Source organism: Haemaphysalis longicornis, unplaced genomic scaffold (genome assembly GCF_048455015.1).
Source record: "Haemaphysalis longicornis isolate Haplotype H1 unplaced genomic scaffold, Haemaphysalis longicornis Haplotype H1 scaffold_4, whole genome shotgun sequence".
NCBI lineage: Eukaryota > Metazoa > Arthropoda > Arachnida > Ixodida > Ixodidae > Haemaphysalis > Haemaphysalis longicornis.
Window position 1 is genome coordinate 111541982 of NW_027526361.1, and position 27739 is coordinate 111569720.

Here is a 27739-nt window from a genome sequence, read left to right on the forward strand (position 1 = left end):
GGAATCTTGTTTGACCGACTAGTGCCCTATAGAAACCCATGTATTTTTGTCGTTTGTTTCCCCTCTATTGAAGTATGACCGTGGCGCCCCCTAACTTCAGCGGCGCCACCTATAGGACGATCTCCTGTCCATATTCGCGGGACAAACATGCGCCGGTATTCATTAGGTTACTCTTTCGGCCCTGGTGCCCTATATTTAGGACACTACACAAATGCTTCTAGCACTTTGAGAACAAAATTAAAACAGCTAGTTTTCTGGGAAATAGTTCTTCAAGGATGCCTCTTTCGATACATATCACCATTGTTCGTTTTTCCGGCAAATAAACTCTGTAAGGAGGAAGACATTGCAGCGAATACCAGGCTGATGCCGGGGTGACTCCATGGAACAAAGTGCTAGTTTGATGACATGGCTATAGATCTAAAATTACCGTATTTGCTCGATTCTCAATACCCCTTTTTTTCCACGATCGCGATGCCGAGATAAGGGGGGCATAGATTCGAAAAACTTTAAAATTACCCAACTCCCCCCCCCCCTCCCCTAAACTCACACACGTCACTTTTTTCGCGGCCGTAACTTGACAAGATGACGGCAAGGAATAAGGTTTTATGTGGCAAACATTCAAAGGAAAAAGAGGTAGAGACAGTGAATTCACCGTTTACGTCGGATACTCAGTCCCCCTGACTAACATTTGAGTCCGTTGTGCAGCGTGGGCCACCGCTCTGTGTCCCCAGTAGGTCGTGTCCTTTAACGTTGAAGTGGTTTGTAATCGAGGACTTCATGAATGACATGCCCTCAACGTCAACTCGGGTCCTTTTCCACGCGTCTGAAATCCACCTTGCGCTGCTTGCTTCGAAAAGGATACAAAAAAAAAGGATAGAAAAGGATTGCTTAGACACAAACTATTTTCCCAGCTTTTTCCCCGAAAGTAGGGAAGGATGTTTAGAATCGGGGGTGCGTAGAATCGCGAACTTACGGTACTTGCACTACCGGTTTTTTGTATGTGCGCTCAGTGCCTCGCAAATATTGGAAAAAGCAAAAAACTTTTTCTGCAAGAATCTAGAAGTGTAAGTGCCTGGTGACCGAATTAGAGGTCATGTTTCTAAATCGCTAATTACTTGCATCACACGCTCAATTTTTTCTTTGTAATCGTATAGTGTTCCAAATAACAAAGAAAACACAGAAAAGCCAAACATCTGGGCTTAAAGGGTTTTAACAAAAAACAATGTGTGTTTTTCATGTGGTATTGTCTTCATATATAAAGGTGAGCCAGGAGTCACGAAAGGCAAGGCTAGAAAAGTGGCTGTATTTGACATCTTCTCTCCGGAAATCGCAAGTTGCAGTAGCATGAAATAAAAAATCGGTAGCCCCTCCGCATCACAAAGATGATGGTTGGAACAGGATTTCTGCGTGCGAAGATAAAATGGCGAAGCCCCGAAGTCAAAGCCGCTGCAATCACAGTCCAAGAATCAACGATGAAAATGCAAGCTGACCGCTAGTCAAAGTTTAATCTAACACGACAGCAAATAAATCCCCCCGGAAGCCTGAGCCCTCCCTCCCTTGTCGTTGTTAGAGCTTGGTCGTCGCCAAAAATGCAGACCGACGAAGTCCAAGGCCAAAGATCAGTTAAACTCACCCAGAGTCCAAAGCCGACGCCCGCGCAGGGAACCCAAAGAAAATGCTGAGCGATCCGATTGGCGCAGTCGTACTGGCGTTGGCTTTATAACGCGTGAGATTACAAATTTTGCGTTTCGGCCACCGAAACCGTTTTTTCGCTTCGTTATTATTATCGTCATGGTAATGCTCACCATCATGTGCCCCTCCATTGTGTAAAGTTCTTATTCCTTTAGTGTGTTCTCTCGTAACTACACCGCCATAAGTAAGGCATGGAAAGGTTCGCTTTGGAAATGGTTGACACAAGCATGCTTCCCTATTGAACAGCTTCATTGTTCACAACCTTTTGACGTTCACTACCATTTAACGCAACTTTATCCTACCCATCATTGTGAAAGCCGTTCCCGCGAGTCAGTGTAACCAGGGCTTTATTTTTTTGACCGGCACCGGAAGTCAAGCATCTAGGACATGCTAAGAACAGTCTACTAGTGCGCCATTCTTATATGCAAACTGGGGCACAAAGCCTGCCAGCGACAAGGCATTCGCTATGCCTGTAGCTTATCAGAACTGCAACAAAAATTAATGGCAACAAATGGTTGCCAACAATGTTAAACTGTAGAAGTAATGGCACATGTGACTTGGTGGTGTGTACTTTAGCCTATTAAGTTGAAAATGTGTCGCGCCTTTGGCGACGTTTACATGCACGGTTCTGCAGTGTGCCGAGTTCTCGTTCGAATGGAACTTTCCCCGTGACTTCACTTTGGTGTTCCCCACAAACAGTGACAGTCTTCAACGTAACGTTTTATTTTAATGCAGAATCCGCGCGCCGGCCACGAAGTCAAACAAATATGAAAAGGTGGGCGGTGTCAAGCAAAAACTCGACCGCAGCCATGAAGGTAAGGCATTATCTATTTCCAGTTCGTGACCGTGAAATGGCCAGTTCTATGGACGGAAATCCTCCACTCCGTGTTTATTTCGTATATTGCGCAAAAAAGGCGGCTTGCGTGTTCCAGAAATGCTAACCCTTTTCGACAGATGTCCGGAACTATAGGCAGTACTGATCTCGAGATTCCTGCCTCGAAATCGTATTTCTGATAGTCGGTGTGTGTTAGTGTCTGCGTACTAATCTTTTGTGTGACGCTGCGAGTGAGCGGGAACCTGTCAATATTTTCAATGAAAAAAGGTGCAGTGATGCCTTCAAATATTGGTGAAAATAACTGAGTTTTCGCCAGATGTTGCCAGTGCCCGCGTGGCTGTGGATATGTTTGAGAAAATTATTCTGGCAATTTAGGTATATTGCGAACCATTATATTTCTGGTTTTTAAAATAATGGGTGGAAATTTGAGACACTAGCAGAGAGTTCACACACAACCTTTATTTTAAAAGCATTTTTATTTTGAGAATTCAGGCGCCGGCTGAAGTTTTTATATCCACTCCGTTTAATTGTTCCCCACATAGGTACCATTACGAAATTGGCTGAAAACTGAACTCGATCAACTCTATCACCAAAATTTTCGAGCTGGAGATCTTTATAAGCAATACCTCATCCATGGCCTAAAGTCCCAATTTAGAGAAAGGACTTGGCTGTTTCAACAGTGCCCATCGCGCTTAGACCGCGTGTTCTGCTTGGATTTTGCAATGTTTTGTTTTTCAACATATCTCAAAACGAAGTACGTAGACAAGTTTAAAATATTACAGAAGGGCTCAAATACGTTAATCATCTGCCTGGTAGTAGGCGTATTCTGCGAAAGCTGGGGGCATGGTATTTTGGTTGTAATGCTTTTTCTCCAATTTTTATTTGGATGTGCACCAATTAAACTTACAATCACCTTTCCTAAACACAACAGGGAATTTCACATCAAAACGAGGTATTGTTCCAATCTGTAATGCTTGAATATGGCTGTAATATTTCGAGGTAGTATACGATGAACGTGCGTGTTGTATGGACAGGCAAGCATAGTTGGGAATTTGGCTTGCGGTTACAAACGCAGATTTCATGCAAAGTTGGAGTAGTGACCTGGTTGGTGGACTATTGGAACACTATAAAACCAATTTTAGCCTTTTTATTGTTTTAATAACGCATATCTGAGCTTAGCAAACGTAAGGGTGTCCTGACCAAAATATTACGTGCCAAGCACGAAACCAACCAGTGAGAATTTCCGTTACTTCTTTTCTTCATTGCTCGACCTACTGGGGTGTAAAAGCAGATTTTGTCTGCCTTTCATGTTACGCAAAATTCACAGAGATCGATGGGGAGTGCCCCTCGTTAACGGGTATTTCCTGCACAGGAAATATACACGACTAGAACAGGTTCCCATATCTGCTGCTATTCAGGTCCTCATATCTTGTCTCTGCATTTTTTTGCTACAATTATGTGCTCCGGTAGCATACTAAAGTTAAAACACGTTGAAACACCAGTTTCTTATGACCGTAGTATAGCGGCATCTCCAAGTACACTTACGTCGAACCGAATACCAGAAAAAAAGATTCTGTTCAAGGATGTCGGAATCTGCCCTCAAATATGGATAGAATTCTCAACCATTTCTTATTACTGGCATGACGAAGCTTAATTCCTGCTTCAGAGGCATGTAGATTTCGAGAAGACCCATTATGGCCGCATAAAAGCGTTGAGTTGTTGGAATAGAGCCCAAGAATATCACGCTCATTTCTTTTATACAACATAGCTCCTGTATTCGGAAAAGAAGCCCAGCATCGAATAAAACCGGATGGTCGAAGAATATTCAAAATTGTGGGTGCACGAAACATCACAAATATGCTTTACATCACCGGACCTCACATATTCGCTTCGGTGCAGGGAGGAGTTTCGGCTATGGCGCTGCTTTTAAGGCTTCAAGGCTGCCGTTAATTCTTTCGAAGTTCATGCCTCTCCTCAGGTCCCTTCACTTAATTGGGTTTGCTGCGTGAAACATCGCATATAACCTGAGGTAGCGAAACGTTTCCGTTGGTGAACACGCGTGACGACGCCTCAATGAATTGCACTCCCCTCTGGTATTTACAGGCAGAGCTGACAAATACCCAATCCGTCGTCTCGAGCGCCCGCGGGCGACATCGGGGAAAGGGTCACCCTAAAGGGAGCAATGTGCCTGCAAAAGCAAAAGAACAACCGAGCGTGATTGTCCCTGGAGCAAAGAGCAAGTGGTATGGATCCGATGAGGACGAGACAACTCCTACGCCAAGTGTCGGGGTGCCTCCGGCAGCGTTTTCAGGTAATGTGCTTCTCGTACAAATGGTGGGAGGTTGTGGAAAGTGTTTCACAGTACTTGATATGCTCTTACGTGCCGTCAGCTTGTGATCATGCCACATTTTCTGTTTTGGCTTTGGTAATAATTCTTGCGCTGCAACACGTTTAACCGGGGAGCTGTTTAAGCTTGTCCATGGTCTGGTGGCATCAGCCACAAAAAATACAAAAAACTTCGTTTCTTGTAATGGGTGAACCACCGCAATTGGGCTATTGTATCAGAGAAACTGGCCTTCGCGCATGCTCTAGTGTGAGAAGAAACGACATATGCGTTTACTCACCTTACTTAACCATTTTAACGCCGTTTTATCGAGTGCCATTTTATCGAAAAATTGCGCCCTTTATCGAACATCGTCTATTGAATGCCGCTTTATCAATACATCTGCATGCATTTGATCAAAAGTGTAGTATTCCTGCTTATTTTGTTTTACTGGGCATTGCACTAACCTAATTTGCAGATTACTTAATGCGGCCTTTTGTCTGCTGTGCATTACATGCAAGAACCAGCCTTTAAATGCTGAAGCCTCTGTCCCGGCTTTTCGTTGTTACAGAGCACCTTTTTTTATTCTTTATAATTTTTTGCCTTCATTGATAGCTCTCAAGCCTGTATGTTTCAATGTTTTACATTGCAAAATTTGCCACTATGCTACCAACCCCGTGCGCAATATTCCTTAGGTGGACATCATTCTATGTAGACTATTGCCAAATACATACCTTGCGCCACCATTCACCATCACGTGAAATCCGGAGTCTTGTCCTCCCCCGAAATTTGTAGGCAGGTGGTTCGCACGTGATTACTATTTTCACCATGTGGTCTCCTTTTTCGCGTCTTGGAGAAATATTCGTCATGGATTGTGGGTTTAACGCGCCGACGCTACACAGGGGACGAGGCGCGCTGTAGTGGAGAGCGGATTAATTTTGACCATCTAGGGATCTAACGTGTGCCGAAACCTCGAACACACAGGCGTTTTCGCTTTTCGCCTCCATCAGAAATGCGGCCGCGGCGGATGGGAATCGTGGAGAAATATCCTGAGAAGTGCTATGAAACAATCAGTTCTATGTGAGTGGGCCCAGGAGGGGGAAAGAAGAGGGCGGGAGGGGGGGTCGGACTGTGAAAGTCAAGCCTCAGTCAAAGACGGTGAGTCCAGGAACTGTGATAGCGCTCTGCGTACGCCTTCCCCGCTACCGCGAATTGCCCCAGGCGAATACTGCGTGACCAAAGCAGACTTTTGACAGACATCTTAATCAGACGGTGCTAATGCACCTCACCTGGCACCATCTTAGTTCGCTCCTCCAGCACCAAAATCGTGTAGAAAATAGTGGAATGAGTGGAGCCAAAAGCAAGTTTGAAGAAACAAGGTCGCAAGAACAGGAGGGGAGTCGGCTGTCTCTGACAGCGCAGTTTTCACACAGATGTACTGAGGCTACAGTAACATGAATAGAGTTTCGCTAGAAAAAAAAGCGCTGGTGTGCTGAGTCAAAAAAAAAATCACACATTTCCACGCCGTGAACGATGCCGACGGTGCGAAGCACTGGGACGCAAGTTGTGTATTGCTTGTGTTATGAGCGTCATGGTCCGTGCGTGCTGATGCACTCTGAGTTTTAAATGATTTTGAGGTGCAGTAAATGCACTCTAAATGGCAAGCACCACACGAAAGACAATTCGCGTCCCAGTACTTCGCACCCTCGGCATTGTTCACGGCGTCTTTTTCCGCGAATTTACCGTTAGATAGTTTAGGGTTTTTGCTTTATTTTTGCGTTTTCTACCCCTTGAAATTCGCGCTCTTTGCTACTGCAGTTACCGGCCCTCTCCCCAGATAGCGCGCGGATGGTACTACAGTGTGCGCCGCCCTCGATAGATGGCGTACAGTGATGTGCGCACGCAAAGCCCTCTGCGCACGGACATCGCCAGGCGTCAGCACGGACATTGCGAGGTCCTAAAGGGCTTCGCTCTTAAAAAGAATGAAAGTGAAAAAATGGAAGCACTGGGGCTCAAAACCCGTGACATGCTGATGTCCAGAAAGGGAGAGGGAGATGAAAACGAAGCAACCTGCCGTATTGTAACAACTTTATTCTAAGAAAGGCGTTGAAAACAGTAGTACAGTCCGTAAAACGCTTGTCTATAACAGCGATTTCCACTTCAACTTGCGATATCTGGAGAGCGTTGACGGATACTCTTCAAACAAGCGTTGAAGACTGAAGTTGTCAACGTAGACTTCAGAATGGTGCGTTAATTTTCTCTAAATTATTTCAAGCCAACACCCCAGAAGGTCGGAAGTACAAAAGCCGTGTTATAGACAAGCGTTTTACCGACTGTACAAAGCTTGGTAGCCTTTCAACAATTAACCTGCATTCCGCCAAATAATTGGGAATTCAGAAATCGGAGAACGCTTTTGCTATATTCTCAGCCGCATTTTTACGTGTGACTCGCAAGCGCCTTACGTACAACAGGCGCGGCAAAATTATGAAAATTATATTATGTGTCGACACAAAAGCGGAGTGTATAAAAAGAATGATATTACGGCATTCTTGCTGTGTTATGCATCTGTCCCTCCCTCTGATCCGCAGCATATCACGGTGCCGCAATGTGCTGCGGATCAGCCGCAGCACAATAAAAAGCAGATTCGTTACAGCAGTTCCACTTGCGTAGTGGACCGGACAAAAATGTTCAAACCCACATTATGTGCATCACAAAAATATGACAAGCACTCTTGAAATAAAAATAAGCTACTATAAGCACTACACATTTTAGCAAATAATAAGGAACCGCTGTAGGAACAATGAGGACGATAATGATTAGACTTTTATGGCGCAATGCCACCATGGACAAATGGCACCAAAAGTAGTTATTTTGTGAGAATGGTGTAAGTGTATCTACAAAAACATTTCAGTAAAAATAAACGCCAAGTCAAACAAACGACCGCCGAGATGACTGGTTTAAAGGGCCAAGGTGTCATAATATATAAAAAATGACGTGTACACATTTGGTGTCGGGGGGGAACTAAAAAACCCGTATAAAGGAGAACGTGAAATAGTGTTCCAAAAAGTGCGATGGGTGTTGTGGAATATGTTGTGTCTGTAGTAGTGGGGGGTGTTAGCGTAGGGTTGTGTCAAGTGCCTTGCACTGAATGAGTATGTGAAATTACGGATAGACGTTTTCCACCCCTGCTGCACACGGGTATACGGGATCGAGTAAGCAGGTTGGAGTGTGTGACATGTGTGTGGCCTATCCGTAATCTTGCTAATACAACACTTAGGTTCGCTAGCTAGATAATCGCCAGTGTTGTACATGTTGCTCTAAAATAGGAACGACAGCTCATTCCTCGTTCCTTCCCAATTTTGAAGTTCCTTTATTGCGAAAGGAACGAGTTCCAGTTACACTTTGAAAATTGGAACGCGGTGTTACATTAACGTTACAATTAGGTTTTTAAATTAATATATGGTGTTGGATAATCCTGGGGCGAAATTAAGTGAGAAATGAAAAACTTACTTCGAACTACGTATATTATATTGTCACGTTGCCTCGCTCTCGTTGGAAAGTGCTCCTTCTAGCCCGACAAGGGTATGCAGCATGTGGTGGGCTGCGCTAAAAAGCGGGAAGCTCAAAAAGAACATAGACATTCCCGATAATCGTCCAAGCATGATGTAAAATATACGGTATAACAAACAATTGCATTCGGTTAAAGCTCACCGAAATGAACGGGTTTCCTTTTGGTTGATCGACTGTTTAGCGTGTTTTTGTTTTGTCATTGCGTTTTAATTTTGGTATAAGGGTTCTCGCTTTCGTTTTGCGGTCATTGCGTTTCTATTGTGGCCATGTACGCTTTGCATGCACCAATGCGCACGTTTTAACAGCGTGCACCAATGTGTGCACCAACGCGCTCGTTAGCTTTAACAGAAAAGTTTAGAAAACCGTATTTTTTTGTGTCCGAATCAAAATACCAATAAATTGCCGAGCGCGCGCACGCAAGCGCGGGACTCGCGGCGAATGCCCCGCAGTTTAAAAAACCATGAAAATGCTTAGCGCTCGTGTGTGCGTTCCTCCCGGAGACCGCCCAGTGTCCCCGGCGCACTTTAGTTAAGTCAAGCAGATACCCACTTACGAAGATAGGCTAGGATTAGCCCAAAACGAATATCCAGCGTTCGCCGTAATCGTGCCAAAAGTTGCTCGCAACGAGAAAGCAACGTCATAGCGTACGCCTCTCCCAGGTGATGTCCAGTGATTATTACTTCGAAAAAATGGAGGAAGCTCACACATATAGCAACAATAATGGGTTAAAGGTAGCCGCAGCAGCGAAGGAGAAAAAAAATTGCGGCAATCGTGGCTGAAAGCTTCCTGATGGGCGTAAAGGTTGCATACAGCTTCGCTACCTCGAAGTCTTGCGCGTTAGTGTCAACTTCATTTTTTCACCATCTCAAATGAATTCGAATAATGGCGTTTAACGCGTGTAACCACTGCTGGGATATAGGGCACGCCGTAGTGGAAGACACCGGATTGAGGTTGATCATCTTAGGATGTTTCCATTGGGTCGAAATCTAGGCACACGGGCATTTTTAGTTTTCGCTTCCATCTCAAAAGCGCCAGCAGCGGCCGAAATCGAGCCCGCGTCATTGGGCTCAACAGCCCAACGCCTCAAACAGGGAGCCACTGCGGTTTACCACCGCGTGCTACTGTGCGAAGATCGTTACCATACACATTTAGTTGTTAACTAAAACGTTTCACTGAACATTTGCGCTCATTTTTCAGAAGATTCTTCAGTAAACATACACGGGTGCATTACATGGGATGAGGGTTGAGGACTTGACTAAAGCTGAATGACATTTTTATTATGAGAATCTTATCGCTCGTAAACTAGCCGAAGGCTGCGCTATGAAATTCGATACATAAACTGAAATAACTCGTCAGTTTATAATCCACCGATACGCTGAAGGTTTCTTAGAGATTGCTTTCCTTTAACGGCATTTGCATTGCTCTTAGTTCCGGGTATATCTTGCTTTTGGTTGCAATTCAGACCATGTTTCAAAGAGCACTTATTTTACCGTTTGATTCGAAGTTATGCCTTTCCTTTGGAACTTCGTCTTGGACGCTTCTCTTACGACGGAGGATTTTTTTCGGAATTAGCCTTACTTGGGATTGCTGTTGAAAAAGACAAAGCCTTGAGCCAGTTGCTTATATTTCCGCAGAGTAATATAACCAGAAAATTTTCCGGGTGTGCCGCCTTCGACAGCTTCTGTCGTCGATATTCCATCCCCAAAAATCCCATGATGTTCCAGTATGGGGCTGGTCATATTGTCCAGTTTGCGTCTATATTCCATCCCCCAAAATCATGTTACTTTCCAGGTTGAGACTGTGTACATTGTGGTTTGATTCAAAATTCGATCCCCCGAAAATCGCGCCATGTTGTTATATCAGACTGTGCACATTGCCCAGTTCGCGTCGCGTTATCATTACGCGCAAAGTGCTTCGTCGTTGTTCTGCGCGCGCGTGCTACGCCGGCAAGGTTTTGCGCAATATAGGGGAAGTTCTGTGTGTGGCGGTGAAGCTACCTTGTTCCTAGCATCCGCAGGTATCGCGAAGTCTGAGCCTAGCGGTAGCTCAGCGGGCCGAAGACTGACTCACGGCCGTTGTCAAAGCGGAAGGATCTGGTTTCAGCCGTTGCACGCTCGGGCTTGTTTCGGCATCTGAAGGCGTCTGTTTGATCCCTCCTTTACCGCCCTCTTTCTGGCGGAGCGCGCGCCGGCTTTTATATCGGGACCTGGGGAGGGTGTTGCAATGGACGACGGCCATCGGACTCCTGTTTCCTGCCCCCTCTTCGGCAAAGCTTGCGCCGGCTCTTATAATGGGAACTGTGGAGGCTGCTGTGTGTGTCTATACTTTCAAAGTAATACTTCACTAATCTCCTGGAGCGGTTTCGCCGTCATACGCAATTTGATCTTCATATGACTACATCCGATCCACACCCTCTTACAGTGCATCATGTGACTCGCCGGGCTCGCTTTCAGAGCAGCGCACACAGCCCTGTCAGGAGGCGGTCTCTTAACCTTCAACTCAGTGTCAGGCTAATTCCGGTACTAGCGCTATATTCTAGCAGCCTGGAGAAGCATTATTGCGTTATTTTTGCCATAGCAACGCCACCGCCACGTTTTCCCAGAAAGCGCTATAATTGCAATGGCAACTACGCGAGGGGCGCAGCCTTGGTGGGGGAGAGGTGATGCGCTCGCCCTCTCATGCTGGCAGTAACGCCCGCTGGCAGTAACGACTCCTAGGGTTGCCACCGGTCAGGGTTGCCACCTGACTGGTTTTTGCCCGGCGCAACCGGTTTTTTAGTCAGCGGGCCGGTTCGTGGTCTGTAGCTAAAACCGGCCAATGTCGGCCGGTTTTTTGGCCATCGTGTCGCGGTTATTTCTCTTTTGGTCTTTTGTAAGCGTAAATGCAGCAACTACGACCTACCAAAGGGAGGAACAAACCAAACAAATGTAACCGGCATGGTCAGCGAGTGCTGTTGTTTTTCTGTGCAGCACATTAAAAGCAATAACCAAAATTTCAATGAATGTCAGTATAAACGTTGTTATTTTTCTGTAGGAAAATGCTACAATAAATGGCCTTGCATGTCAAACAAAAACGTGGCTTTTTTTTAACACAAATTCAGCTTTCTATATAATTTTCTTGCTCGCTGCTTTTGCATACAAAAGGTTCCGGTGACCCAAGCAAAGGGACAGAGAAGACTCCAGTTGGCCGGTCTCAAACCTCTCCAGAGCATCTTCTGGCCACTGTCGAGGCTGCCCGTAGCGAGACCCCGGTGAAAAGTTTGAAGACAAAGAGCGTTGCACCCAAGACGGTAAGTTGTCTTTTTCGCGCAACCAGCCCGCTTTAGTGAGCCTGCTCAGTTTAGAGCAACGTAATGCTATCATAGACAACTGTTGTGAAGTTCACATGTTTTAAAAGTGCGCTTCGAAATTACTCCCTTTTACTACAATCTAGTTCTGGCCAGCACTGTTCTCATTATTTTCTCGCATCCCTCATTTCTCGTTGTGTAACGCTAATGGATGCCCTTGTCTACAAATTTAGTTCGCTATACAGCCATAAAAGGAAATGTCTGTTAACAAAATTTATAAAGGAAGAATTAGAGGCAGATCTTAACGCATCACACAGCCCTTGCTGGCCAAAATATAGCGGAAACTGTTTGGCAACTATAAAGATTATGGCTGCCCGCAGATTTGCTCTTCCTTTGTAAACATTCAATTGTGGGTAAATTGTTAGAAATAAAAATCTCAAGTTTTACTTAACACTCACACAACACAAGCGTAACATTGTATTTGCCTACACGGAAAAGGCAACTAGGATATTTAGGCTGTACATCGGACAGACAAATGTTCAAGGCAGAGGATAAGGAGAATGATTTATAGTTCAACAATAAGGTGGCCTGCTTAATTGTGCGTGAGAGTGGCCGGCGCCAATGGTGAAACGTCAGCACATCGGGGGCTTTCCGGCTTACATACCTGATGGGACTAGGAGCAGCACGGGTATATGATAGGCTTTCATTGCACAGGGTTTTTAGGGAGAATCCCAAATAGGTTATCGCTCGAACAGACTCACTGGCACACTGAGAACTGCCCTAGCTGGTACGAAGTAGTCCTGAAGATTCAAGTAAACTCTGAGAGGAGGCGGTGGCGATTGAGAAAGCTGAAGCGGCAACCCAAACCCGGCGAAGTGCCGCAGGTTCAACCTGGAACGTTGTGACCGAGCGCTGAGAAGCTCTGCACCGGGTTACTGGTGACAGCAGGCGAGGACCAGAAACCATCTGGCCCTCAGGAAAGAAAACTTGCAACTTGAAACTGTACCACACCACCGTGACCGATTGTAGTCTTTTGTTAGCATTTTTGTTTTGTTTTTCTCAGGTGGTTCTCTGTTGTCAGCGTGGCGCATCTTATCTCTCGTTTGATGCAGTTTGAACGTTGCTAGGTGCTTTGTTCATCTACACAATGTTCATTCGATGTTCATTGCTGGTGTGGCAAGCGCATTCATTCTATGCACGGTAATCATGTGGGGCTCGCAGTTACTCTTAGCCGGTGGTACTCTCGTATCCTATTGTTGTCATCATTGCCATGTTTCCTTCCCCTACGTTTACCTTTCTATGTCAGAACTAAAGCTCGTGGCATTGGGCAGTGGCTCTTGTTCTCCCTGCATATGCGGTTTTAGAGGGAAGGTTCTTCGCCACTCGCCGAAATGTTCTTGTGCACCTAACATGCTCAAACTTCTTATACAGTGCTGAATTCACCTTTGTAACACACGCTTCTACGTTGAGAGAGAGAGAAATCACTTTATTTTCCAAGCAATTTGGCTAGGAACGCGTGGTGGCTGCCGGTCGAAGGCTGGCGGCGGCGGTGGCGGCTCAGTAGCTGCAGCCCCGGTTTCGAGCTGCCCAGCGCGTCCTCCCACTGCTCGACGCTGGAGATGGGGGGGAATGGGTTAAGAGGACAATCCCACATGGCATGGATTAGTGTGTCCAGGGAGTCACAGAGCGGACAGTTGGGGGAAGGGAACTCAGAGGGATAGATCTTGGGGAACAGGGCCCGCCTTGCGAGGAAGTTGGTCTGTAGGAGTCAGCATAGGCGCTCCTGATCGTTGGTGAGGGATGTATGGGCAGGGTGATAGCGGCGGCGGGAGAGGCCGTAATGCTCCGTGACTACTTGGTACGAGAGTAGTCGATCGCGGGCCGACCGAGCAGCGTGATAGGGAGCAGGAGCGAGTCCATCACGGCTGGTGAGTTCTCGTGCTGCTTTGTGGGCCGCTTCGTTGCCTCACACTACGTTGAAAGCGCCAATAATGCAGTTATTTTAACGCGTGGCCACAAGGGAAACGAATAGTTCTCTTCGGCTGTGTATCACAGTAAGCATTATACTCGAGAAATTAAATTACGCGGGTTACACCGCACTATCCAGGTGAAGACATACATACATTCGACTGATTCAATTCGGTTCGCATTTATAAGAGAAGCCTATTCTGGTACTGCATTGCCCGGGTTGCAGCTCAAGGGGTGATAGGTGAATAAACGGTGAACCGGATTGAGTGCTGACCGTTGCAGTTAACACGCCTTGTTTTTCATTCCCAGTGCTGTCCACGGTTCCCTCCAAACTCGCTGAAAGGGGCAACCTTGATCCAAATAACCCAACTTCTGAGTCCGAATGTTAAGCAATGCCACGCCCCCTATCACGGCCCCGTCAAGCGTCCTCCGCCGCCATTGCCGTGGACGTCGGGGAGGAAGGAGGTTCTAATCCAAAGGGCCCTGAAAGGTGAGGCCATGCCTTTGCACACTGCTTGAATATTTTTATGAGGAACTGTTTTTCTACCGGCACTCGAGTTCCATCTTGCGTAAATCTAGGCAATGAGTCATCCTACTCATCACTTTTAAACAACATTAGCGAAAGAAATGTAGGAAGCTCACACTACTGCATAAGACTTTAAGGCCGCGACGCTGTACGCAACCTACACGTGTATTACAGCGGTCTAAGTTTGCAATTGCAGCCGATTTGCTTCTTCTTCGCTGCCGCAAAGGTTTTTACTCCATTTTTGTTGATATAATGGTGAAGAAGAAGCGAATCGAAGAAGCAAAATAAAGGAACGGAACGCGCACACTTTACTTAGGCGCTAGCAAGTGCAACGTGTACACTATAACGTGTTCTGTGTCGACCAGCTGGCGTTATTTCTCTCCCCGCAGTCACAGCCGAGTGAGTAAGCCATTTGACTCTTGGGTGCTAACTCACGATCGTAGGCGAGTGGTAAGACTCTGTTGATGTACCAAACAGATTCGAATCCAGCTGTTGCCGGTGATTTCCTTTCTTTATCATGTTATAGTAATTTTTTGTAAAACAAAGGAATCGACGAACTGCTAAAGAGATCATTACGGTTACTCTAGCCTCGAAGAAGGGGTGAATGGAGAGATTGCAGAGTCTAATTGATTGCCTTTGGTATTTCCAGGCAGAAGCGTATTGGTTGCTACCATCATGGAGGATATTTGTGTGCCATCTTGTACACCTAGCTTAAAATGGCGACCTGGGGCTAGTTCGTAAAATTGGATGTAGAAGTCTTCAAGAAGCGCAACCCTGAAATCGTGACACAAACAGAAGAACAGGATGACCGCTTACTCTCAACTTAAGTTTAAGCAGAGAAAACCGAAGAACATATGGTCTCCCAGTGACCAGACCACCCATGCGCCATAAAAAACGATGGGAGCGATAAAAAAACAAACAAACGAAAACAAATAGAAGTCGCGGCGTGCGACTCACTATCTGCCGATATAGGCAATCTCTTTCGCGTTTTGGGAGAGAGACTGACACAATTTTCACCACTAGGATCTTAATAGTTATGTTATAAATATATTACCTTAAATCCCTATGTACATGAGTAAAAAGAATTAAGGCCGTTCCACTCAAGGTGAAAGCTATAGGAAGTACAGAGCATTGATTCGCCATAATGGGCTGAAGCGTCATTATCCCTTAACTGCAACATCAAATGCAATTCATATTTCCCCTCGTCGCAGTGCTGACGCGTCCATTGCCAGAAACTGCGCAAGCGGGAGGTTTGTTCTTTTTCAGGGCGCAGCCCTTTGGCGTCCGTCTCTGGGCTGAGCCGCGTCGCCGTCGTAACCGAGTGAACGATGGCAAGATCGAATAGTGAAAGCAAAGGAGGAGAGTGTCGCGAAATTGCGAGGGGAGGGTGATTCGCCTTGGCGTTGCGAACGTTCCCGAAAAGTTGCATGGGAAAGGGCAAGGGGGGCAGTAGGCTGTAAGGAGGATAGTGTCGTGAAATTGTAAGGGGTGGCGGTTCGCCGTGGCGGCGCGAGCGCTCTCCCAAAGTGTGCGGTGGGGGAGGGGGGGGGGGAAGCAGTGTTCTGTGAACGCCCCAGACGCTCGTCTGCGCATCGCTGGCGACAACGTGAGGGATGCGTGCGCGTGACGGTGTGCATTCCCTGCCTGCCTATGACACGTCTCGCGGATCCTTCATGAAACGCACATTGCGCCTCCGACTCAGAGGCTCATCACTGCCGTCCAGAGAACCTACGATAGTGTGCCCAGTTATCGCTTTGGGAGTGTCGTAATCGCCAGCCAATTTTTATGCTTACTTTTCCTACTGTACGTGCCGGCGTTGCACTGCCACTTTTTTTCGCTGTATATCGTAAAAGCAACCCCAACGAAGTTCCTAAGTAAATTAACGCGGGCGCTGCCGGTCCATTACATATATTTTGCCTGAAATTGTACCTAGTTTTTTTTTTTGCGCTAAACAACGCGAAGATGTATGACAAGCACGAGCAGTTCACGAGTTTTGAATGCTGTTAATTATATAAGCTGCTTGGCTTTCGAAGGCCCAGGGTTATCCCGCAACGACTGCCGTTGCGTCGGAACGCCGTGTGGCTCTACGTGGGTCCGGCGAGCGAGCTACGCCGACAAGGCGAGCTCTTGAAGTGCTCTGCACCTAAAATACGTATACATGTTACAAACTAGATGCCACAATTCATGACTTGGAAATCATTTTGTTTGCTGTTAGCCGCCCCTAGCCGCGCGTCTTCAACTTATCAGATTATTTTTTCGTATTTTACGCCCACAATACTCTTTGTATTGAAAAGGCGTAAACTTGTCGACAAGTAGCGCACACAAGCAGGGGCAGGACAAAAAACACGGTGAAAAAGGCCCTGCCTAAAAGGTAGCCGGTGTACTTATTTGGGCTCACATTGAAAAGTAGTGGAATCACACTCTTCTTTGACAACACTGTCATCCTGTTAGAGTTCCAACAAACGTGAAGAAAGATTGGAGAAGTTTCGCACATCTTTCGTCAGAATAAAGAATGTGCAAGCCACCCACCCCTAGCATTGTCAGATAAGGACCTATCGTAGCTTTTTGATATGGAATTACTAAGAGTGAACACGTTTGGTTGTGTGCGCCGACGAATTGTTGCTCACATTGTAGTGCGCTGTGCTAAGTGGTACAAATAGCTGGGAATAAAATGTCAGTTAGAAGCGCCTGTCCGTGTTTCCGTTGTCCCCGTTTGCATGCGCAGCTTGTCAGGATGTGTCCACTTCCGTTAGGCGGGCTCGCAGTTATGGAGTCCGTAAAATGGATTATTCTTGTTTGATCTCCCATTTTTTCGATTGAATACAATGGTACTATAAGTGAGACTTCGGAAATAAATGTATTCCCGACAAATGCCGCAGCATTCAATTCGGTGACGCAGAACCGTTTATAGACTGTTTGTCTGTATCCTTGTGTTTACTTCTTTTCCATTTCGGAGTAAATTTCGATTCACTCAACTTTATTTCTTGCAAGAACTTTGGTTCTCTGTCTTCAAATGTTTTCGCATTTCTCTTGTGCCAAAAGTGCTAGTCCTGTATGTTGTTTCTGCATCTGTCGTGCTGTAAAGCTTTTGGGTAGTCTTTAATCCCTTTCAGAAGAAACGCATACAGATTGTATATTTCTTCTGCGCAGGCCCAGCGCACTTGACGAAGGAACAGCTTTCCGAAGTGGCAGAACTTTTATTTACAAGGGCGCTGGGATCTTCCCAGGATACCAAAGAAATATCTCAAAAGTGCCTGACGATACTTCACGTGAGTTAACATTTTGCTTGTGCTTCTTGTTCTAATTTCTTAGGCATATAATGCGCGCATAGAATTTCCACTTATACTACATGACAAGAGAATTTTATGACTGGAGAAACCTTTTCTGATGGAGGCGAAAAGCAAAAACGCCCGTGTGTACGAGATTTCGGCGCACGTTAAAGATCCCCAGGTGGTCAAAATTAATCCGGAGCCCTCCACTACGGCGCGCCTCATCGCCTGCGTTGCGTCGGCGCGTTAAAACCCTACAATCAATCAATGACTGGAGAAACCACTTGTGGTCGTCGTGCACTGTTGCTCTTGCGGTTTTCCTTGTCATCGCATAACTTCGCGAATCAGCGGCATTGCCTCTCGAATTAGTGCTGTATCGTAAATAACAACCCCCTAATTATGCCCGCACGCCGCTGTACCTAAACTGTCGTATCACTAGGGCCAATAATGGCTGTACAATTTACAGAATTCAACGTCTCTGGAAGACGCTGTTAAAACTTCGTTGTTTAATTACCGAAGCAACATTGAACGATCGCAGTGCCCTATAACAGAAAATATAGGGTGCTTCAGAGGGCGTTCTTTCCGTTGCATAACTGAAATGGCGATTCGAATTCTTCAAATTGAACCGGGGAAGAGTACTTGTAAAAATGCTTTTAAACAGGTAATGTAATAGTTGCATCAACACTTACTCAAATCAGACGCTACTAAGGTAACACATCCTATACGGGTACATTTTACTGCATTTATTTCAATGGTGTCGACACGTCGCAAGCGACGTGTCGACTGCAGTTTTTTATGCATTGAGATGGCTGCTACGAGTACGAGAAGCGGTTTTAAGCTGAATTATAATAAATGATAATACCCTTGTTTGAAAAACTCGCAATAAGGCGAGCTTTATTTGCGATAGTCATACTTCATCATGGGAAACCCTCCATCTATTATGACCGGACCAAGGCCATTTCGTCCGTTGGTTGCACCAAGCCATCATACCTGACCGTCTATGGTCAATATATTTCTCTTTTGCCCACTACTTCTGTCATTAGAATTCTTCTTATCAATAGCTTCACTTTCGCTACACACGTGATGACTTAGAACCATACTCAGCCATAATTATTTCCAAAACATTCTGTCGAAACAGGCATCGTACAGTTTTGTGCTATTATTTTCATTCATGCGTAAGTGAATCACCTATCGCTACTTCTCCTGACAAGGCAAAAATGCGTGGCTTTCTTAATTACACAGCAGTTGTGGCCATCACAGTGACCTTATGGACACATTTTTGGTGATCTCGTCATTGGTTATTGTGACATACATATATATCTGCCACCTCATCACTTATTACAAAATTTTAAAATGGTCTTAGGCTTCATTTAAACAACACCTGGAAACCCTGCTGTCATGCACTGCAGTAAAACTCCAGTACAAGAGCAGTCTTAAGTGTCAGTATTGATCATAAGCTGATAGCCGCATACTTACTAAATAAAAAAATAACGTGTTCCGAAATGTTTAAGGCAAACAATATTCCCAAACTACACTCGTGGAATCGCTGCTTTGCATGGTACCGCTACCTCACGGCGAAGAATTTGCTGTTCGCTGGGAGTACTTATTGGTGTAAGTTGGGCTTCAACTATCTGTATATAAATTGCTGTGTAGATGGCTTCTACTCGAAAACATAGATGTCATTTCATGCAGTTAACTCCGTTATAAAAAAAAAACTACTAACTTCAGTGCGTCTGACCATTGTTTTATTTTTTTCACTTTCCTCCTTGAGCATCTGGTGCATCACTTCCGTTTCAATACTGATTATTCAGCTGAATCCATGATGGCAGAGAGAATTGACCAATACTATAAAGAATGTATAAAAGTCTTGTAACTACATTTTATTTTTCTTAGGTGAGAGCTAACTGTAGTGGCAAAAAATGTAAACCCCAAAATAAATAAAGCGGCCTCATAGTGGATTAGATATGGAGTTTAAAATGGCCAGTGTACGGTACGCTAAAGGGGAGTGGAGTGGCTCAATAAACGGCTGGGCCTCAATGTATAACCTGATCAAGTAATGCTGTCGTATCGCTCCAGCAAAGACAAGTCATTAGATTGAAAATAAAATGTGATGATTTTGCGGCTCGATGGGCATCATCCTCTACCCCACCACGGCTCGCTGACACTGGTTGACTAAACTTGACCCTAGTGAATCAGGCGTCTTAGCCGTAAAGGTGCTGATTTGAGCACGTTAAAATACAAGTAGAAATGAGAGACGTGGCGAAGTACTTTATGACTTCGCCGAATATTAGTTACAGGAGAATGAAACTGACAGGACTGGGATAAATTTGGCAGTTGGAGACTAATTATAGATAGCCAGGTGGAAATTGTGACAATTTACCTCGAATGGTCTCGCACTCACTGCACAGAGAGTCCTTAAAGGATCCATGAAGAGAAAATACAACTTTGTTTAATTTGAAAGAACTAGGATTCAGTATCTCACTCAGCTCCATTACAGCCACGAAAGATGTTTTTCAACGAAAAAAAAGCAAGAAGCATTAAAAACTTTAAAATTTTGCGCCACAGTGACCTGTTATGAGCAAGAATGACGTCATACATGGAAACAATAAAACAATTTTCAGTGCGTTAACTGCACGTTAGCATTCAGGTGATGCGGTCAAATGGAACTAGAGGCCCACGTCCAGTCATGTGTCGTCGCGACAGGTCAGTTAGGCGGCCGCCAATCGCACAAGGAAGGTTCTGTGAGGTCACAGAAAAGTTTCTGAAAATTGTCTAGGGGGTCGCGACTGCTTCACACGTTTTCTTTAATATCTCCGTTATTCGTTCGAAGATTGCGATGACATTGGTATCTATGTTATCGGGACTAAGCAGTCTTTATAATAAACCCAACTTGTATTTTGTCTTTATGGCTCCTTTAAAAGCCCTCGTAGCATTGTCTGCGTGTGTTTTACCTTGAGCTCACGCTCCAAGACAAAGCCCAGATGATTCCCGCCATGCGTTTGTGTTTATCAATATTCGGTTCTCCAATATTCAATAATACAGATGGAACATTCCACTTCCAGATGTTCGTTTTGATGTCTCATTCTGCTCATGTCTCAGTCAATACACTGAGAGCTTCAATGATACGTTAGTGTATTTTTTTATCCGCTGGCAGCCCTTTTCACAGTGTGACATTTGCATCATCTGCTTACCCTTGCGCAGGGGGACCCAAGCTCAGTTTTCGAAAAGGCGCTGTTTTCGCGCATCAACGGAATGTTCCAGCAGAGGGAAATTCTGCTGAGGCAACTCGAGGGCACCGCGGCTGTCCCACGCCGCTGGGTGCAATTTGTCGAGTTTATGTCCCACGTTGTTGCCGGACTGCGATGCAAATCTGGACATGCCACTGGATGCACCGCCTCCTGCTCAGAAACACAGCTGGCCGTGATGCTCACTAAGAGCCTATTTACGATGCTCAGGGCTGCTCCGCCGTCGCACGAGGCAGAGGTGAGCTACCGCCGCCGTTCACAATTCTAGTGCGCATCTCCGTTTGTGTCCAACAATCACTGCCAAACAACCACATGACCATCGCACGGTGTTGGGAATAATACAACGCATCTGTGCTTTATTTGTTGAAATTCCTGTTGTTACGCGTACACTTGTGCGATTCCATGTTATTGCGATCACACAGAAATTCCTTGTTGCAGTTCTGTAGCAAATTTATCATAAGTTCTTTATGATTAAATGACCCGCGTAGGTGTTTGTTTCACCAGTGTCCGTGCAGTTAATATTCGCACGTGGTGACGACTGGTGCTTTAGTGCTGCCATACGTGCTGATGCATTGGCTATCAGTTAGGTGACTGCGGCGCGGGCTGCTGCCTCCTACTACTAGAAATGCCTGGGGCACTTACTCTGTTTCATATTTCATTAACAATTTTGCCTGTCTTCGCCTTAATCACAGGTATGGTCACGCTAGTATGAAGATGCATTTAAAGGGGCTCTGAATATGTTTGAAAACGCAATGGGCATAGATCTTTCGCTCTTTCCTCTCGCGTCATATCGCTGTGGATTTTACGATCTAATAGGCACTGAGCAAGACATATAAAGACAATTGTCAGTGCCTTTGCGCTCCGAAATACACGCAGCAAAATAATTCCACCAACGACGAGCGGCCCGATTGAGTTTCATGCATGAGCGACTGTGGCGGAGGACAGGTCCCTCCGAGGCGGTGAAAACTTTTAGCTGCTGTGAAGTTGGCCCATCCGTGCCCGCTCCTTGCACATCATACAGGCAGATGATTGCCGCGGTCGTGAGTGTAGCGTTTGTGCCTGCAGAAGACACTCCATGGTTTCCAGCATTAGAAAGTTTTAGCAGTCCGTCTGTTCCGTCATGTACGTTGTTACGTGATTACCGGGACCCTACTGCGCACGCACGCGCTGAAGGGCGAGGAGGAAGGGTGAGGAGGCTCACCCCACCATGGCGAATGCACGGACATGGCTAAGGCCTACCTGCGTAACTAATCCCCCTACCGCGACGAATGCCCAAGTGCCCACGCGGGTCCCTGTCAAGATGGTAACAACGTACACGACAAGACAGAGGAACTGCTAAAAATCTGGCGTACGTTGTTACCGTGTTGCCGGGACCAGTCTGGGCCCTGCGGGCAAGCTCTAGCCATGTCCGTGCATTCGCCATGGTGGGGTGAAGTTCCTCACGCTTCCTCCTCGACCCTGGTGCTCCCTCCTCCGCGGTCCACACGGTGACTACGTACACGACGGAACAGACGGGCTCTATTAGATAGTTTTAGCTATCTAATAAAACTCTCTATTAGATAGTTTTAGCAATCCGTACGTTCCGTCCGTTACGTAGTTAGCTTGTTGACCGGGACCCCTCTGGGCACTCGGGCATTCGTCACGGTAAAGGGATTATTTCGCGGGCCTGCCTTCGCCACGTCCGCGCCTCCTCGCCCTTCCTCCTCGCCTTTCCGCGCGAGCAGGCGCAGACAGGTTCCGGTAAACCCGGTAACAACGTACACGACGGAACAGACAGACTGCTAAACCTCTCTATTAACATCTCGTAAACGACGCCCTATATCAATAAAATCAGCTGAGCTCATGTCCCGGATGGCGATGGCCGACATTCGTCCCTATAACACACGACGTGCCGGAGTGTAGCCTTCATCGACGCCATCCGAGCGGCCGAAAGTAAGCGAGTTTCTCACTGAAATCTGGCGTTACTGTGTAGGCGAGCCGCGCTTCAGGGATCGTTCTGTCACAGAAAGGGGAGGTACGTTCCACTTGTCCTTGACTTCACTCACGAACAGGCTGAAAAGTTGCGTGTTGTTTTAAAAAAGCAAAATTATGCTCTATAAGAATAATTCAATGTGGCGAATTATTATAACAATATAGTTATAAATAGACTTATTTGTCATGAATGTATTAGAACCGTTTTGCTGGACAAATGAGAAAAAAATGCTACCATCGTTGATTTTCGGTTCCAGTGCAAAAAGGAGCCACGTGGCTAGCCATTGCAAGCCAAGTAGGTGACGAAGGTCGCTCTCAGAGATAGCGACGCCCACGACGTCACGTGACAGATTTCCCTCTAGAATATATTAGTATAAAACTCTAAGGCAGAAACCACCGGCGGCTTCCTCCAGAGCGGGAAAGGCGGATTGGCTGCAGCGTTTGATGCAAAATGCTGAAAGCGGCGCCGTTGTCTTCAGCCCGAGCTTCGTCATGAGGCTACATCGCAGGCGAAAATCTACGTCAAAGCTCCCTTGGAGGGTGACGAGAATTTACATGTATCAACGAAAGAAACGAACACGTAATTTAGCGATAGCGCTCTTGAAATCCGGACGTATTTAAAGCCCTTTAAAGGCGTGTTATATCGAAACTGGTAGAATAACAGATGATTTTAGATGCGACGCATCTCTTGCTCGCGGGCATGTCCCTCCATCGGCGTTGTCGTTGTCGCGGCGTTGTCCGCACGCTCGCTGCTCATGCGCAACTCTCCTCCGTTCTTCTCTCCGACAGCTGTGCGCAACACTCTCACTCCGTCTCATTATCATAGCAACGGTTGCGCGTGTGCGCTTCGCTGCTCTAGGTGCGCGCATGTGTGCGCACTCTCACTCCGTCTCATTATCATAACAACAGCTGCGCGTGTGCGCTTCGCTGCTCTGGGTATTCGCATGTGTGCACATGCGCGCGACTCTCTCCGCCCCCCCCCCCCCCCTCGGCTCCTCTCCTTTCAAAGGCGGGAATATAAGCAGGGGAGCGCACGGTGCCGGATCAGTCCAGCGCTCGCTCTCGCACTTGAATTGACTTTGCTTGACGATACCTCGTGCAAAATCTTCCGATGAAGACGTTATGGAAGCGACAGTCCCTTCAGCGAGTGGACTGACGCAATCCAATACCAGAGTCAGGATATGGGAAAAAGCGATTCTAACTCGTGGAATGTTCGAACACCAAATTCGTTTCCGGGGATCCGGCTCAGCGCAATTCCTGGCAACCTTCGCGATCGTCATAGCAGATCACCACTAGAGTGAACTAGAATATTACAATATTCTGGTTCACTGTATCACCACTTTCCTAGCCGTCCGATCACAAACGCGAGTACATATATAACGTAGTCGCCTCGCTGCAAATTTGCTGTTTAAACCTGCGGAACGGTAAAGTGATATGTAAGTTTATCTATCCAGAGCGGGTATAATCCAGTCCTGACGATTGTGGCTTTGTGTGGCCGACGATCAGTTATTTTGCCTGTAAAATACTATAGCACCTTATCTTAACTTGAGGCACTTACCAGATAATGCTGTGCCATGAACATACGAGTAGGCTGTGGTTAACGTCAAGCCCATCTAGACCAATATATTACTGTGCCACGAACTGTTGCAAAGATCATTTCAACGGAATAACAAACAGCATCCCCATACCATGCCAGTTTCGCGAAGCTTTACTGTGATGCGTACACAGTCGTATGAAAAGAACGAGTGCATTACACAACAGTCGCATCAGAAATGTTCACAATTGTTTGCCGGCCCTCTTGTGCCCATCATGACTTCAGGACCGTGCACACAAGAAGTTGCAGCCATGCTGACTCCGGTTAGCAGCAGCGACATTGGGGAGAGTGCCGTAGTCACTCTCGGCTGCTTCTGAAACGAGCCGCAAAAAGGTTTTAAATGGTGCCGCTACAGGATGCATTCGTGGCCCAGAAAGCACCGATTCTCATATAGCACCCAGTAGTTAATTGCGCTATCAATGAAGCGATTTTAGGTCGAAGACATTGGACTGCGCTTGTTTTGCAATGGTTTAGTAATGTTTTTAGACTTGCTGTCGTGTAGTCGTCTTTGCACCACACATTTTCAGCATGATCGCGGAAGGGAGATAATGAAGGCACGCCATCTGCCGAATTCCGCAATGTAGGTTAGCCAGAGCGTGGCCTCCGCGATTTGCTGCCGGCGGCGCGCCGTTGCTCAACGGCGCGCCGCCGGTAGCCGATCGCGGAGGCCACGGTCAGAGTTCCGCTTGGCACAAGCGGCTGATAAGATCGGCATTCTACTCACTGGCTTTTCCTTTCTCGCGTCGGTGGTGAACGTTTTTGCTGCAAGATAGACAGAAGGCCGATAGTTTTGTGGTGTGTTCACAACACCTGCCCTGCGGTTGTTGCGCCTTATTTTGCGAAGGGTTCGGATGACATTGGTTTACCAGATGCTCAAAAGAATGGCAAGCGCAGTAACATGGCACATGTCACGTGGGTGCCCTGTTCTGCGAAGCGTTGGGAAACACGCCGCCCGGACCCTCGTCCTTCCAGTGAAACCGCCAGGTGCACGCGACGGTCATTCACCACGTGCCAGGGGCGGCGGCCACCGCTCGTACTTGTGGAGAAAATCGGCTCTGCGGAAGCTGAGGCTCACCGCATTGCTGATACACCATTCGGCGGGCATCGAGGCACAAACGACGCTGCCATCGAGAGGCGGACGCAATTGAATTGGAACAAAGTTTTTGTGCCTGCAAATGGGCGCTCCCGCACACCAACAAGGCGGGCAATTTCCGGTACAGTGGCGCGGAAAACATGCTGAGCTATTTTTACTTAAGGGCCACTGTTCGCCTAAAATGCTGTTTACAAGAAAAAACGTGCAATGCCTACCGTGAACCGGCTCGCAGAGGAACGACCGCAAGGTTTTCAGCGAGCCACTCTTCGTTTGCGGCGACTGCATTTAGGTCTTGCTTTGGTTAGCTGTTGAACTCCGTCGGCTGGAAGGTTGGTAACTCGGAGGAGACGTTGCAGTGCGTCGCACGTTAGGAGTGGCCGGTTCCACAACGTTCACCACGAGCGACGGCTGGCCGCCTCACATCCATTCGTGTGGCCCCAAGATAACACCGACAAAACATGTCAGATTCTACGCTCTGGACACACGAAACCAACTGGCAGCCACTTTGTAAGAAGGCGCAGTAGAGGGAGCGGTGGATGAGGAGGAGGAGGTGTAGGTATTTTTGTAGCGTAAGCTACACCGGCCGAGGTTTTGCAGTTTCGCGTGGACCTTGAAGGGCCGCGCTGCGCAAGCGCGAGGAGCATTGAATCGCATTGGATTGGATTATATTGGATTTGAAATCCAATCCAATTGGAGTACGGGTGTGTACAGAATTGGGCCTAAACATTAGCCGGTCTGCGCATTCCAGAGGAGTGATGTCATAGCCGCGGCAGACGCCCTGGCGCCCTTGCGTGCCCAGCTGTGCGCCTCCGTTGCGCAGTAGCCAAGACTGACGCTGCGTCAGAGCCGCTTCATAGTCGTTTCGCGTGGCTCCTGCGCCGTGCTGCGCATACACGAGGACCAGTGACTGGACTGCTCTGGACTGGACTGGATTGGATTAGATTTGACTGGATTGGGTTGGACGTAGCTCACGCTACGTATATCCTGGCATAGCCGAGCTAAGCCACTGCTAATTTTTTTACACTCCCATTAGGACCAGTGCGTTATACGCAGCCAGATACCCTTTTGGGAGTGAGGGAGGTATAGACGCGGTAAATACGCCTAGGTACGATGGCGCTTTGCCACCGGAGTAAACTGGTAGTTTTTCCGCCATCATACTGCCAAACGTGGGAGTAAGCCGCCTGACGTGATAAGTTTTATTGAAGTATTTCAGCCGAAAAACTCCCATTTAGGAAATTTGTTTTGTGTGCTGTAGCATCCTGAACAAACGAAGCGTACTCACGCGCACCGCGAGGTGTCACCGAAGAACATGCTAATAAGCACCGTAATAATTTATTCCTGTCCTTTCTTCCAGCTGGAGTGCGTTTGCAACGTTTTCAAAGAGGCCGGAGAGTATCTGGAGTATCTGTTGCCCGCACTGCTAGCAGCCCTGAAGAATAGACTGCGGGTGATCTTCTCCCAAGAAGGCCCCATCACCATCCGCCGCTTCAAGCTCTTAGAGGTCCTTGCGAATGCGCACGGCTGAAAGAAAAATTCCGACAGAGGAAAACCTGAAGAGTGCGAGATATAATAGCTTTTTATTTCTAGGCAGCGGGCTGTGTCTTTCACGGACGTGTTTTGGCTGTAGCATGATTTTGTTTCTGTTTTTTGTTGGGTTCCGTTTGGTTTTTTAGCTCGGGAGTACGAGCGAGCAATAAAACTTGGAAAAACTCATTCAGTGAGATTTTGTCCGTAGTTCAGGGGTCGGCAACCTTCTGAGGCGTAGGGCTGACTAGCAGGAATCCGACACGGCGAGTCCGGACGGAAAGTAGGGTTTCGGGGATTTTAGGCATTGGGGCAATTGACAATAGTGGGCAAAACTAGAATAGAATTCGTGTTTATTTTGAAGCGTGAAGTTTGGTCTCTTTTTGGACCTGGGCAAACAATCTAAACCAAGACAATCACGCTAAGTGGGAAGGTGGGGGACAATGCGAAGTGGAAGCGTGAATATTTGTACCTGTCTAATCCAATTTCAGGTGAAAGCTGAATGTGAGCAGCCTTCAGAAGTAACGAGAGGGGGGTTCTCCACGAATGCCGACCTCAGCCATAATTAATAGCAACTTGACAGCGGCCTTGATACTGAGAGCAGCAGAAGGCTATGATGTGGGAACTTCTTTTTGCTCTGGTTGTAAGACTCTCCGCAATACCCAGAAGCTCTGTGGTTTAGCTGCGGCTGTGTGGGCAGCCCACAAAATGTGCTCCTGTGTAGGTAGCAGTGCGGATATAGCAAATACGGGCGTCTACTGTGCTTCCGAATAAAAGGAGCTGAACGGCTGTAAGTACGTAGCGTGCATGTTTCCACCTGCCGAAGCATCTTAGCTATTCGAG

At 46.8% G+C, this 27739-nt stretch overlaps 1 protein-coding gene across 1 annotated transcript; it reads left to right on the top strand.

Moving 5' to 3' along the window:
• Window positions 1–2424: 2424 nt before the first annotated feature.
• Window positions 2425–27045, top strand: LOC144180494 (uncharacterized). The gene is made up of 7 exons (XM_077708828.1): window positions 2425–2507; window positions 4631–4838; window positions 11564–11709; window positions 13984–14164; window positions 17351–17469; window positions 20671–20952; window positions 26727–27045. The coding sequence occupies exons 1-7, from the start codon at window positions 2460–2462 to the stop codon at window positions 26895–26897; spliced, it is 1155 nt and encodes a 384-aa protein (XP_077564954.1). The 5' UTR covers window positions 2425–2459; the 3' UTR covers window positions 26898–27045.
• The last annotated feature ends 694 nt before the right edge of the window (window positions 27046–27739 follow it).